This window comes from Rousettus aegyptiacus, unplaced genomic scaffold, assembly GCF_014176215.1.
Source record: "Rousettus aegyptiacus isolate mRouAeg1 unplaced genomic scaffold, mRouAeg1.p scaffold_m13_p_10, whole genome shotgun sequence".
NCBI classification, from domain to species: Eukaryota; Metazoa; Chordata; class Mammalia; order Chiroptera; family Pteropodidae; genus Rousettus; species Rousettus aegyptiacus.
In genome coordinates, this window is record NW_023416285.1 from 22849325 (window position 1) to 22864306 (window position 14982).

General features: G+C 40.9%; 1 protein-coding gene across 5 annotated transcripts in view; it reads right to left on the reverse strand.

Moving 5' to 3' along the window:
* Positions 1-8156: 8156 nt before the first annotated feature.
* TLR10 (toll like receptor 10) overlaps positions 8157-14982 on the reverse strand; it is a 30249-nt gene continuing 23423 nt past the window's right edge. For 3 of the 5 annotated variants that reach the window (XM_016140702.2, XM_016140699.2, XM_016140701.2), the window contains one exon: positions 8157-14171. In XM_016140702.2, the coding sequence (XP_015996188.2) occupies positions 11759-14171 (2413 nt within the window). In that variant the 3' untranslated portion in view covers positions 8157-11758. Of the gene's footprint in view, positions 14287-14982 lie in introns of all 5 variants that reach the window. The other 2 variants (XM_016140703.2, XM_016140704.2) reach the window with 2 other exon arrangements.

The following is a 14982-nucleotide window of genomic DNA, read 5'->3' on the forward strand; positions in this document are numbered from 1 at the left end:
AACATAGCTTATAGGCCCCACATTACTTTTTCTTAAATATATATAGAAGTGATTGGGTTTAATTTAATGTGAATTAATTTTCAAGAGTTACTAGATTTATAATAATGGTTTCTTGATAGTATAGATTTTTTCCTAACCAACAAATATTACACACAATATTACTGTCTGATCTGGGGAGCTGCAAAATAGAGATAATATAGCACCTGCATCTCTGAATTGTTGTGAGGTTTGACTAAATGCACACAGGTGCTTAGGACAGTGCTTGCAACAAAGTAAATGTTCAATAAATATCAGCCATTATTACAAAGTAATCCTCACCGTTGAAAAGTGGGGACCACTCATCTAGATGGTCTCTAACACCAATCTTGTGCCTCTGAGTGTTAATGGCGTTATGAATTTTATGAAAAATTCTGTGAAGGGGAAAGAAATTCTTTGAGATTTGATGATCCTGTTGTTTTTAATGCAGAAAATGGCTCAGCCTTTAACTGTCCTAAGCTCAGGTAGAAGGCTTCCTTTGAAAAGGGCCCATGTCTCTTCAAGGGTCAGCGTGGTGGAGAGAAGCGGAACTCGGGAGACCTCTGGGCACTAGTAGAGCGGTTGCGTTTCCTCCAGAGATAAATGAACTAACCAGGCACAGCTTGGCCCACGGAAAGCTCAACGGCAACTACTAAAGTAACCACCAGGTGTCGCTGCGACCCCAAATTTCATACAAGGGCCCGCCCCCGGGGGGCAAGACCTCGCTTCACTTTTAATACTTTCTTTCCCAGTGCTTTTCGAACCTTGCTGTGTATAGGAATCAGCTGTGGGTCTTGTTAAAATGCTGATTCTAATTCAGTGAGTCTGGTGTGGAGCCTAAATTCTGCATTTCTAACAAGCCCTCAGGTGATGCCTGTGCTGCAGCAAAGTTCTAGCTTTCAGCAATTTTCCATTGTTTCCAACTTTTCCAGTTTCTGTTTTGGACAGTAATAAGAATTAAGTAGACCGGAAAAGCAGCCTCATTTTATGACTTTCAGAGCTAGTGAAGAGGAAGAAGAAAGAAAAATGAGAAACAACAAAATAAAAACCAGAGTGGGTTCCTTTTTAACATTCTGACCCAACGTCTCTTGCAGTTCCGCCCTCCGAAGAACGACTGTGGTGTTGCGGGTACCTTCCCTCCCCCCCCCCCCCGCCCCATTCAAGGTGAGCTGCAAAGAAGGTCAGAACTGTTCCTTCTTGCACGTTCTTTCTCTGACACAGGGGTTCATTAAGGAATTTATTGCAGAATTTACAAAACACTAAGCGGCCAAATGTTTCAGCAAACACTTCATAGCTTCTCCCAAAAGCCAAGTCAGAGTTTCTGATAGAGTCCGTATAAATGGGTTGGAAAGAGCCACCCTGAGAATTGAAGAAGTGGACCTACCGGAAGATGGGCTTTGCTGATGGCGTTACTCTTGCATACATAATGGGATCTATTTTAATATCATGAACTTCTGCTTTCTACAGCTAGAGAGGCCAGTGGGGAGCAACCAATGAAGTGAAACTGCCTCTAGCCCCAGTGCTGGGCGTTCGATGCCTATGGGGCCCTTGCTTTGAGGTTGGACGCGTCCTGCAAAATGAGACGGTGCAGTACATCCTGCTGCGCCTCTTTAACTCTTGGTCCTCCCTTTTTTTTTTTTTTTTTTCCTCTTCATATATTATATATAATAATATATCTTCATATATTATTTTTGTCATTTTTATTATTGGGACTGGAGCTGGATTAAAAACAGATTTTAAAATTAAAAACTAAATTATATGTATTCTGCTTTTATCTATCACATCAGTTCAATTTAAAGCTTGTCCAGCTTCCTGCATGTAAAGGCTAAGGAAGATACTGACTCTAAGGTTTTCTCTAAGGTCTGACGTTGGAGTTATTTAATTTCCCGCCCTCCTCCTCTCCTGGGCCTCCTTAGCGGGCAAATCTTCCCATCCAATTTGCATAAAATATATAGCAGGGTATCCTAGAGGAACCCAAACTGGAAATAAAAGTTTGACTGTTTAGGTGCCATTTACTCTTCTTTATTTACGAGCATAAATTGATATGCACGGGTAGGAGGGGGAAGTATTTGCAAGTTTGCAGAGGAGAGGTGGGAAGGATAAGGAGGATGGAAGGAAGGGGCTGCTGTTTTCTATCCACCCCTCCGCTTTCCCTCTTTCTGGGGCTGGTTTAATGCCCCCAAGAAGGGTGGGAGTGATTTCATGAGCGGTTTGGTGAGTCTCTGGGCCCCAGCTTAGTAACTTTGGAATGCTAAGATGTCGACACCCAGTTTTGACGTCAGAGGTTGCTTTTTGGTTTGTTTTAAATCTTGGTAACATATGCAGTCCAATGATATGTTTCGATTATATAAACCACATATTCGTCTTGGGGGAGCTGATTTTCTGAACTTTTTAAAGAACACAATGTTTTGAAATGTTAATTTGTTTGCTATATAAATTGTACAGCCTAAGAAGTATGACACAACTTTATGGCCTTTGCAAAATTATGCATCCTGGAGTGACAATATACAAAAACTGGAACAGGAAATAGCAAAGGACCAGAATTTATTTTGCCCAGTCGGCTTATTAGTCACAATTTCACCCTCACAAATTTATTATTAAGCATCAAAAAATTTAGTGATTTTCTTCCCTTTTACTTTTCAGAAAAAAAATTATAGAAAAGAGCCTAAATGAATATTTGACAATGTTTTTAAAATGGACAGATTTTAAATTTTCCATGTTATAATAGTTACAGAAAAATCTCACCAGCTCATTAGATTGATTATGCATATTCATGATACTATTTTTATTAGAATGAATACACAGTGTTTTCATTTTTGGTGCCTCTAATTATGAAGGTTTCTAAGACTGTGTATATAACCACAGTCGCTTTTTATTTAAAAAGTTAATTGGCTGTTCTTTTATAGATTTGGTGGTTTATATGTATATTAATGTGCATCCAACTGAATAATAATTTCCAGTTTTGTTTTTGAAGGTTTATCTATTTTCTAAGAGAGTCGCTTAAAACGAAATTAGATTTCAAATTCCTAATCATTTTAAAGTAATCTTTAAGCACCAGTAGGATTGTCTTATTCCCCCCCCCCAATTTTTTAAATTGAGGCATATAACATTAGTTTCAGGTGTACAACATAACGATTCGATATGTGTATATACTGCAAAATGGTCACTACAATAAGTCTACTTAATGTCTGTCACCATATATGGTTACAAAATTTTTTTTTCCTGTGATGAGAATTTTTAAGATCTACTCTCTTAGCAACTCTCGATATGCCATGTAGTATTATTACAGTCATCGCGCTGTACATTACATTCCTGAGACTTATTTATTTTGTAACTGGAGGTTTGTACGTGTTGACCACCTCCACCCAATCATGCTTCTTTCACTTCCCGCCTCTGGCTGTCACCAATCTGTTCTCTGTGCCTATGAGCTTAGTTTAGAGGGTTTTGGTTTTTGTTTTAGATTCCATATATAAGTGCGATCATATGGTATTTGTCTTTCTCTGACTTGTTTCACTTAGCCTAATGCCCTCAAGGTCCATCTATATTGTCACAAATGGCAAGGTTTCATTCTTTTTTTTTTTAAGGCTGAGTGATATTCCATTGTACCACATCTTTTTATTCATTCGCCCATTGATGGACATTCAGGTTGTTTCCATATCTTGGCAATTGTAAATAATGCTGCAATCACATGTAGGTGAATATATTTTTTGAACTAGTGTTTTTGTTTTCTTTGGATAAATACCCAGAAGTAGAATTGCCGGATCATATGGTAGTTAGTTCTATTTTTAATTTTCTCAAGGTATCTCCCTATTGTTTTCTTTAGTGGCTGCACCAATTTCCATTCCCACTAACAGAGCACAAGGGTCCCTTTTTGTCACAGCCTCACCAACACTTATTATCTCTTATCTTTTTTATACTAGTCATTCGAACAGGTGTGAGGTAGTATATGATTGTGGTTTTGATTGGCGTTTCCCTGATGCTCAGTGATGTTGAGCATGTCGACTCCAGTGAGACCCTGGATCCTAGCATTGCAGTGGAATGCAGTGACGTCGACACCCAGTTTTGTGAAGGGAGGTATTGAACCTACCACTACCTGGAACTTAGCATGGCTCCTCACCTCGGGATAAATGGAGTTAGGATTATTGGGAAAAAGCACCATTAGCACGGACATGAGCATTGTCTAGATGGCATCTTTATCCAGCAATGTCAATAGTGCAAGGCTCTTTCAAGGACCTTGAAAACCCCCAGGTCAAGCAAGCCACCAGAGATAACTGAAGTGGAAAAGACTGTGACGAAACCAAACGGTGAGTGTAGCGGACAGTGCGGTGTGAGCACAAGCGAGGCTCCCTCGCATTTCATAGAAATATCCTTTTTCAGGAGGGCCGGAAGTTCTCCTGAAGCAGGTGGGGGCAGGAATGAGAATTTGGGGTCAGCGATGTTGACGTGCCTTCTTTGCAGCCATGGGCTGGTGACGATGGGCAGTATTTGGGTTACACACTAAGTGATGAGAATGGTTCTAAAGCAACAAGATACCTCCACCCAAGACTACCATTTAGCAAAAACTAGTATTTCCAGGGTGATTATAAGTATGAAAGACACCAAGAGTTAGTTACAGAGCTCTTGGGAGGCAGCATAACGAAGTAGATACGAAAGTAGTCTTTAGTCAGACTACCTTGGATTTCTGTCATTTACTAGGTATGAAATCTTAACTTTTTGATGCCTTGGGTTCTTTATCTGTCACATGAGAGTCATACTAAAATTTAATTCACAGTCTATGAGAATTAACAAGTATTAATGTCAGCCTTAGAATGGTGACCAACACACATAAACCTCAAGAAGGGTCAGCAATTTGTATTGTTACACACGAGGCCAGGATACTGAAAACAACATCATGGAGACTGATTCAACATTCCAGGAATAAAAGAACCATGAGGAGTTTGAGGGCTGATGGGTCGCTGGATGGCTTCAAGGCCAGTGAGTCTCGGAATGAAATGAAGATGTCCTTGATGGACTGTTCGTGCCCAGCTTCCTCCAGCATCTTCCTCTATTTTCTCCCAGGGCCAAAGGTACAGCTGCCGGAAGGTCAAACACTCTAGGTCTTTTGGTTTAGAAAGTTTCTGGGTGCAACTAAGGATCTAACTTCCTCCATAGACAGAGCAGAACGTAGTAATGTGGTGCTTCAACACACCATGGCATAAAATGAGAAATGTCTCTTCTCTTTTCGACTTTTTATAAAAATCATAGGAGGAACTTCCAATACCCTTAATATCATGGTATCAGAATTTGCCTGTTCCAATCTGTCAGACTCGTCAATCTTACCACTGATTTCCCCACATTACCCGTTAGCACTCAAATCAAAGACCATCCTACTGCCAGTGACTTGTTCTGCAATTGAAACAAGTCATTGTGCTACCAAGAAATGAGCAACGTGTATTCTGCTGCATAACCCAAGATATTTTCCTTCTCAGAGCTGCCTCTAGGGTGTGCAGGGCCCCAGAAAAAGGTTTTTTGTTTGTTTGTTTGTTTGTTTCTTTTGTTTTGTTTTGTTTGTAATGCAGGGCTTCTGTCCGTATAAACAAGTTGATGTTAAAATGTTTCCAAATGTGTGGAACTGTGTGAGTTACAGTGACGACTTGTCAATGGAGATGCGTAGAGAAGAATGACTTACATGTTGTTCATTGTTCGGTTGGTCCATTGGAAGATTCTTTGTAGGTTCTAGGCACCATCGCTCCTTGTTGAAATCCAGGAACCATCTCTTCAGGCATTTTATTGTCCAATGGACTCTTTCTGGTTAATTATATATCTCCCACCAGGAGAAAATAGCAGCAGTGCTGTCATTAATCACCAGGACAAGACTCTTTAGGGCCTGTTTACATTAAACAGTATAGATCTCCCTGCCTCCGCGGTTCCCTAATAGCACGTCTGTAATGCTGGTCACCTTATTCCTCATGATGTGTCACCTTCTCTCCACACTGCCTTCCGCACTCTCTCTCAGATGTGGGTACTGTCCTTCCCTGATGCAAATCTTTCCCGAAGTACACAGGAAAATGTGAACCAATATTTGCGTTCTGGTCTTGTTAACTTCACCATTCAGAATTTTATGGAGTAAGCATAGGACAAGGCATGTTCCAGCCGTGTCTCCTCTTGGACTCAAGGTAGTAGACACCGCATTCCTAGAATGGGAACTTTTGGTGGTGACTGAATCCTTGCCTCCCATGCACCACCACCAGCGGGGAGGGGAGGGGAGCGGTCCACGCATGAAGAGAGAGGCAGAGTCCCACTCCTGCTAGATATGTCCTTCCCTCATCGGTACGGCTTAAGACAGAGAGAACATGATGTCAGCACATCAATGGGAGGTGAGAAAGGACATTGACTGAAGGCCAGTTGGTGTTCAGTGTTGAAAGCCATCCTCGAAGGACTACCTAATGTATGTCACAAAGCCTGCAGAAATGGCAGCTATCATCCTAGATGCCAGAGGCTGGGGGAAAGAGGGGCAGGGTGCAGGGCAGACAATACCTGCCACTACTCCTGCCATCCTCAGGTGCTGTACACAGGAGATGACACCACAATCAAAACACAGACGGACCTAGACCCATGCAGGTGGCTCGAACACGAAGGTTGACGGGAGACTGTTGGCAGTCCAGACGCCTAGAGTCATTCCGTGTTCAGCGTGAGAGTCACCTTAAACCAGCATGTCAGCGCCATTTTGGTGTCCTGGTCTTGAGTGAGTTCATCCTGCTTTGGCCAGCAAGAGTGACCTGCTTATCTGGCTGTCCACCTCAAAAGGGCTCCCAACCACCAGTCCCTGAGAGGACCCCACAGGCATGCATTCCAGAACTCTTGGGATACCTGCTTGACCTCATTTACAAGGCACAGGGCCATAAAATGCCCCAAAGGAGACAAATGGAAACCAGGGTCCATGTGGGTCTGGGTCTGGGCCAGGGACATTCTGCTCAGAGAACACTGCCAGTCCCGGCAGTACCAGGCCCTAAGAAGGACTTAGAAAATTCAAGGGAGGCCCTCCAAAGAGCTAGGGTTGGGGGAGGAGGCAGGAGTCTGAGGCATGGGCCCGCGGCAAGGGCCTTATTGTCCCTGAACTTCTCTTCTTCTCTTGAAAGCTTGATTCAACAGAAATAGGGACAGTGGTGGGGGGAACCCATAAACTCCATTTGTATAATCTGCAGATTTTGAAATAGTACAAAGGCTGCCCACAGAAAACCCCTGAGACCAAGCAGATGCCAACAGGAGGAAGTGAAGGGAAGAGCCCAAGGGGGGAAAGGGGGTGAGGGAGACAACCCAGGGATGGCAGCTCCCAGAAAGCGTAAGCAAATATACATTTATGGAAGGTGAGGAATGCTCATGACAAGGAACACCTACATCTCTGATGTTACTTTACAACAAGTAGGGCTGACACTGAAGTAGGGCAGGCTTGGCTGCTCTGCTGGGCTTCAGAAGAGCAGAGGAGGCCAATCAACCAAGGGGCCACAGACAAACTATTTCCTCCAGAAAATACTTGGAGAATGGCTATGCGTCAGGTACTGTTTCTGCCAGAGGTAGAGACAACATCTGTGAGCAAAATAGACAAAAATCTCCTCTCCAAAGGAGTTTACGTTCTAGTGGGGAAGACAGAGAATAAGCAAGATACATAGAGAAATGATGCAGTAATCCAGAAGGTGGCGAATGCTATGGAGAAATAAAAAGCAAGGGAGTGGATAATGAGTGCCGTCATTTTCAACTAGGTCATCCAGGAAGTCTTCATTGGGAATATAATTGGAGCGCAGATATGAAGGGCAAAGGTCATACTGACATGTTTCAGAAAAAACGTGAAATGATTTAGAATCCACTCCATTCAATTTTATTTTATTTTTTAATTATTTTTTCCATTCAATTTTAATTCAAATACTTAAAAATAATTTTTTAGAATGCACATGCATCTTTAATAGTTATCACTGAGCCAGCTCGGACACCACTAACAAGACACCTTCTGAAGACAAGTACCTGCATCGTGAAGAGCGACAGTTGCCGCTGCTCTCTGGAGCTGTGTGGGCAAGAAGGCCCCACCCAGCTTCCCTAACCCTTGGCTACAGCCTCGTCCTTGGACAGCCAAACACACAGCACTCCAGCAGCTCCATGGCCTGCGAAGGGGAGCAGTGTGTCTGTCATAAGCTGGCTATTGGAAGAGCCGTCTGGCTGTAGACCACCTCCTTATCCACAACTGAGAGTTATTCAGTGTGCTTGCCACCTGTGAGGCTTCAGAACATATTATCAGACTCAAAGTAGCCTGGCAGAGGGCTGAGGTCAATACCCAGCAGCACACCAGGTGTCAGGGCACACCAGTGACAAACTGAGATAAGGGACCATGGGAAGCATCCCCAGCAGAGTGATTTGAGGAGCGGCCCCATAGTGAGTCACTGATGGGTGAGATTGTTGTTTTAGGGATGTAAATCAGGTGGCAAATAGAGGCTGCCTTGGGAGTGCAGAGAGACTGCGGACAAAGTTGCGATTTCAAATGATATGAGGAATATCGGCAGGACGTGCAAAGGGTCCAATCCAGGGGTCTGGTCATGAGAATGGAAATGAAAGGATAAAGATAACGAAATCAAATGTTAATACCAAAAGCCACCTTGTTGTGAATTGGAAGGAAAAGCATTATCTAGGAGTTAAAAGATTGTTTGACCTCTGGCTTGCGTGAGTTATTTAAAATTCTAAAGCCTCAATTTCCCCATTTGAAAGTGAGAATTATATGTGATAAATTCTAAATTCTCACTTAGTTTAAACTTTCCTAGTCTACGATTTTCTCGAATGGTTCATTTTAACAAAAGAGTTGAACTTTAGGGAACATTTGCTCTAAATTATATTTAAAATTCTTTCCTTCTCCCTCCAAACCCCTCAGAGTCCGAGGTCTACGGTCCCATGTTAGTACAGCCTTCTTCGCCACATGGATATCAATAGCGAACTGTTAACATCCAGAAAATACTGCCATTTATCTGCAGAGATGCACAGTGATTGTGAAGGCCCTATAAGGCATCCACAGACAGACCGCAATCACGCTGATGCAGAGCTCAGTACCCTTAGAAAAAAATGGAAGAAGCTGCAGGATGACAAGTGGCAAGGACATAAAGGAACTTCGCAAGTTCACAAGATCTGGAGTCATTTTCAAAACAGGATCAGAGTTGTTACACGGGCTTCTGTTACAGCTGGCGTTACAGACTGTGCATTCTCACTTCCCTAGCAACGTCATGGATCACTTGTTGAAATCAACATTTCTTGGCACAATCCTAGTGTATTATCAGGGTTTCATAAGGCTAGGAGCTACTTATACCTCAAGCCCCAGCATTCAACTAAGGTAAAATTAATTTTCTTTTATTACGAGCCGTAAGAGTCAAAATCAAGCACAGTAGGAAATTTTGGATGGTATTGAAGTTTCAGAGAAAGGAACAGTAAAATGATCTGATAGGTAAGATTTAAGGGTAGTCCTCCTGCTGAAAGAAGAACTTGCTGAGTGCTAAGCCAAAAGTGCTATTTTTTAATTGTAATGAATTTTTTTTCTATTAAATATTACTAAACTGAGAATTGTACCATAGGAATAACTTAATCCTAGTGACTCTAGGGCTAATGCTACCTACTTTGCATATTCCCAATTAATTAATTAATTAATCTTTATAGGTAAGAGTCTCACACTGAATAATTTACTCAAGATTTACAAGATCCTCATGCCACATCTGTCTGACTCCTTCAGAGGTCACAGATCACACTCGTATCAGCAGCCCAGCTGCCGAGAACCTGAGAGGAAAGGCATTCTCCCCGTTCTCTGCCCTCACTCCATGGCGGTTTCCTTGGGTTTCCCCTTCTACCAAACAGACCATGGGCTGCCAGGAAGGAAGAAGAGAGACACTCAGTTGGGTTGCTAGGCTGTAGCTGCTCCAAATAGAGTGGCCACTGGATAAATGGTAGCAACCTGGCTTCTACATTGACATCCATCCCTCTCCCTAAACCTTTAGGTTGAATGTCCTGAGTATAATTTTTCAGATGGCCACTTGCATGAGGAATTCATACGATCACAATCATAAGGAAATAATGTAGATTCAGAACTCAATTTTACCCCTAATCTAATAATTTTTACCAGACTGAATAATATAGATAGTTTTGTAGGTCAAGAGGAACCAAGTGTTGGCAATTTCACATAATTCGGGCTGTGCCCAGGAATCCTTTAATTCTGGATTCTCTGTCTTCTCGCTTGGCTTTAACCTACTCTTGATCTTCCTGTCTAGCTTCTCAAAATTTGCCTTCAAATTTCACTATCTGTCCAGAAGTCAGTTGAGTCCCTGCTAAATTCTTCTAGCTCAGGGGTCCTCAACCCCTGGACTGGTACTGGTCCATTAGGTGTTAAATACCGGGCCACATAGTAGGAGAGCAGAGGGTGAGTGAGCGAAGCCTCATCTGTATTTGCAGCCACTCCCCAGCACTAGCATCACCGCCTCAGCTCCACCACCTGTCCCTGGTGTCAAAAAGGTTGGGGACTGCTGCTCTAGCTAGCCTAACATCTAGTCCATAAACATTCATTGAACACCATCTCTAAACCCCGGGCTGAGCAAACTGCTGCTGATGTAAAGGCAAAGGGCGACACCACAATCAAAACACTGTCTTAGCCTTCGAGGAGCTCATAGTCTAGTGAGAAGGGGAACTTTAAAAACATACACAATCAGCGTGATGACAGAAATATGTGTGAAGTGTTATAGATAATCAAGGAGCGTCTTGCTTGGGGGAAGAAGTAAGGAAGCTTTCAAAGAAGAGTTGACATTTGGAGTGTGCCTTGAAGGATATGTGAGATTTCCTGAATTAACCAAGGTGGAAAGATATTATAGGCAGTCATGACACCAAACACTAAGGTCAGAGGGCCCGAAAGACTGAATGTTCTGGAAAAGCGCTGATAACTTTATAGGGCTCAATGATAGGATATGAGGAGGTGAGAGATTTGTGTCAGATCACAAAGGAACATGGCACTTTCTTTCTTTACCATGTGGGTAAGCCGTAGATATTTTTTGAACCAGAGAATTAGCCTGTTCTGAAATATAATTTTGCAAAATTCAGGAAAGCTTGTTTTCCTTCTGTGACCTGTGAGACTAGAAGGGAAGAATCAAGCAAAAATGAGTAGGATGTGTAGGCTTTAAAAATAATCTTTATCATTTTGTTTAATACTTACTAAAGAAATACAGATTCATTTTAGGCAACTCCAACATTATAGAAATATACAACATAGAAACCAAATGTAATCCAACATCGCATCTAACCTCCCAGACCCAAACCACTATTACTACACCAATGTACTGATATAGATTCCTTTACACTTCTATTTCAATAAATAAACTAATATATTAATATAATTTTCTCCAAACCAGTAAATATAGAGCTACATCATTCCTTTTAATTGCTGCATAATATTCCATTGCATTAATGTAATTTATTGAACCAGTCCTTATTTTGTGAACATTTGGGCTGTATTAAGTTTTTCATGATTATTAGCCATGCTGGAACCAACACTTTTTTACATAAACCCTTGCAAACTTGTGTTTTCTATAGGATGAATTCTTAGAAATCCTTCAATGAACCTATATGAAGAAATAATCATTTTTAATTTTAATAAATATTGCCAAATTGCCATCATTGCAATATTGACAGATTGTATCAACTTATATCTCAACGGTACATGCAGGCACCAATTTTCCTAGGAGAGGGTGGGATTTTATAGGCAGTCTGTTTTTATCAGAGAGATTGTAGAACCTCGAGACTCTTCATTCACTTCTGTGAATGTCTGTAGTTCACACATCTCTCTGGTATCTAATAAATTAACATTAATAGAAGCTCGGAGATTTGCCCAAAATAGTCCACATTTACGCCTATCTTTGGGCCATTCCCGATATGCTTTCTTTTCCATAAGAGCTTTTAGCTTTGGATACCTAGTAGGAATACAGTAGAGGGGAATGGGTTCAAGTAAGATAAGAATTATGTAATCAGAAGTTTCATGCAAGAGATTTTGATGGGTAAAGTAGAGTTCATAATGGCACCACTCACTCTGGACAAAGTTGGGAGACAAAACGAAGATAGACTTGTAGCTTTTTTCAATGCATTTTAGGATATTTTCAGTAACACTCTTGCCAAGGTCAAAGTTTCCCTCATGAAGGCAAATTAAGACGGAACCATCTTCTTTCTCTAGATTAGGAATCAATTCGTGCTTCACCCAGGCAGAATCATGTTCATTGTATGAAATAAACACATGGAATTGGACATTTCTCTTGAGTTGTTCTCGGGTTATCTTCCTAACCCTGCGCCATGTCTGTGTCCATTGAACTAGCATTCTGAGATACCAGGGCAGATCAAAGTGCCGGCAGCAGAAGGCCACGGCCATGGCCAGAACTAGCATGATAATCACAATAGTGACAATCAACAGAGCTGTGTTGCAGGATAATTCAGGAAGGTAAACATCCTTTAACCGAGTCCCCTTTAGATTCGAAGGGTATTCACAGATGTATGACTCTGACCATCCAATCATCATGCCCTCTAAATTTTTTTCAAGCTGAATGAAATCTCTTAATTCACAAGTACACCGAAATGGATTTCTTCCTGCATGTAGAGTCCTAACTTCCCGGCAGCTTTGAAAAAAATCCAGAGTTGGGCTGAGAATTAAGTTCATTTCAATGTTCAGAATTGAAAGCCTTCTGAAATGACTGCACTCAGGAAAATCAGTTAGAAAATTATGTGCAAGATTTAGCTCTTGCAAAGATTTCAGATGAATAATGCCTTTTGGGACAGTTTTAATTTTGTTATTATTTAGATCAAGTATTTGAATATTTCTGGGCAAGCACCTGAAAACAGAATCCGCCAATTTATTGGATGATAAGTTCATGGCCATCAAGGTTTCCGGCCAAAAGCAATTTTCATTATTTTCATGTCGTAACAGATTTTGGCTCAGATCTAAGTGCTTCAAGGATGTGTTGTTAGCAAAGGAACTCACTAAGGAAAGTGTCTCCAACTTATTGCCCTTCAAAATGAACGTTTTTAAATGAGGCAATTGGATAGGTTTTTTAAACAAGTCATCTGTTAAGATATTATTAGCAAAATTTAAATACTGGAATCTTGTAGGGTAAATAGGGAAACGCATATGTGGCATCTGTGCATCTGATATTGTTAGGTTTTCTATATCCATTTTGGTAAAAAGCAAGTAGACACTCTCCTGTGTGATGTAAAAAATTCTAAAATGTACATGCTCCAATTTTATAGTTCTCATTACAGTATTTGAGTAATCAAATGAATTGTGATTGAGATAAACTTTACCTCCAAAAGTCACATGTTGAATTTGGAAGCATTCTACTGAAGTATGCCAAACGAATTGGAAGATGAAGAAAAGGTCATCCCAGAGTAAATCAACTTTATTAAGTAACAGCATAGATGTCTTGGAATTCTCTAGAGTAAAATTTTGTTGAGTTTCATAATTTGCAAACTGGCTTTTCCCATCTATATTCGTCATTTCTAATATTTTTGAAGTCTTGATTCCATCACGCAAAAGAACCCAGAAATTTGCGTTTGTTGGTAAAACAATGTGAAGTTTTGTTGCATTTAAGATAGGCAGGCTACCTTCTTCATAATGAGAAATAGTTCTCAATCCTAAGAAGATGATATTTAGATGCAAATTAGCAATTTTCTGGAAATCCGATTTTTGTATTTTTGCCCCACTTAAACCTAGGGTTTCCAGGTGTGACATGCTGCCTGTCTCCTCACTGATAGGCACGGTGTCAAAGTCATTGAAAGAAAGATCTAAATGTTTGAGACCTGCCAGTGAATACCAAGTTAAAGTGTTCAGTCTGTTGTTAGACACATCCAAATATTTTAACTCTTGGTTAAATTCAAAGGTCTTGATATCCAGCTTTTGGATTCTGTTATGGCACAAAATCAAAACTTTCAGTTTAGAGACAGAACGAAAATCTGAACTCTGGAGTTGCAAAAGGAGGTTGTAGGATAAATCCAGTGTGGTTGTGGTTGGGGTCAGGTCTGCAGGAACCCTTCTTAGAGACATGTTAGAGCAGTTGGTAGTTGATTCCCTTTCTTCTGGCAGCTTCAAAGCCCAGCCATGCACTGACATACTACAAAGTAGAGAAATGCTACAAAATATAGAAACACTACGAAATATAGAAATGCTTCTGGTATGACTCATTGTAATTCCAAGGATTTTATCACTGGTTCCCTTATATGAATGATAAAGATGAGTTCAAAATCCTAGAAAGATAGTAAATAACATTAAATGATTATGCAGTTTGTTACATTCTATAGGATTTTTTTTTTTCCTAAAAATGCCAGCATCTGACTATATTCATCAATTGGTTGGAATTGGGTCCAAACCTATATACGAAGTTTTTGACTTAACCTCAGAGCTTGGCTCATAGATTTCTAAGTCAGTTATTGTGCCAAATCCCCATCACTGAGACAAGTCAGGATTCCCAAAAGGGAGAAATACAGTAGTTGGCAGAAGTGCCTCTTTTCCAGTTCGGCTTAGAAACTTCATTGCCAGGTCATACTCGACACCTCTCACATTCCCTTTTGATAGCCTGAAACGAAGGCTTTAAGAAAATTAAAAGTAATTTTTCAAAGACTTTATTTTTTTAGAGCAGTTTATGGTTCAGTTTATGGTTCAGCAAAACTGAGGAGAAGGTACAGAGATTTTCCATGTCCCCTGTCCCCACGCACACTGAGCTTCTCCCAATATCAACATCCCCCACCAGAGCAGTGCACTGGTTACAACCGATTGGCTGCATTGACACAAAGTCCATGCTTTACGTTATGGTTCGTTCTTTGTTTTGTACGTTCTGTGAGCTTGGGCAAATGCATAATAACGTGTATCCATCATTATAGTGTCATACAGAGTATTTTCTCCACCCTAAAAATCCTCTGCACCCTTGCTATTTATCTTTCCCC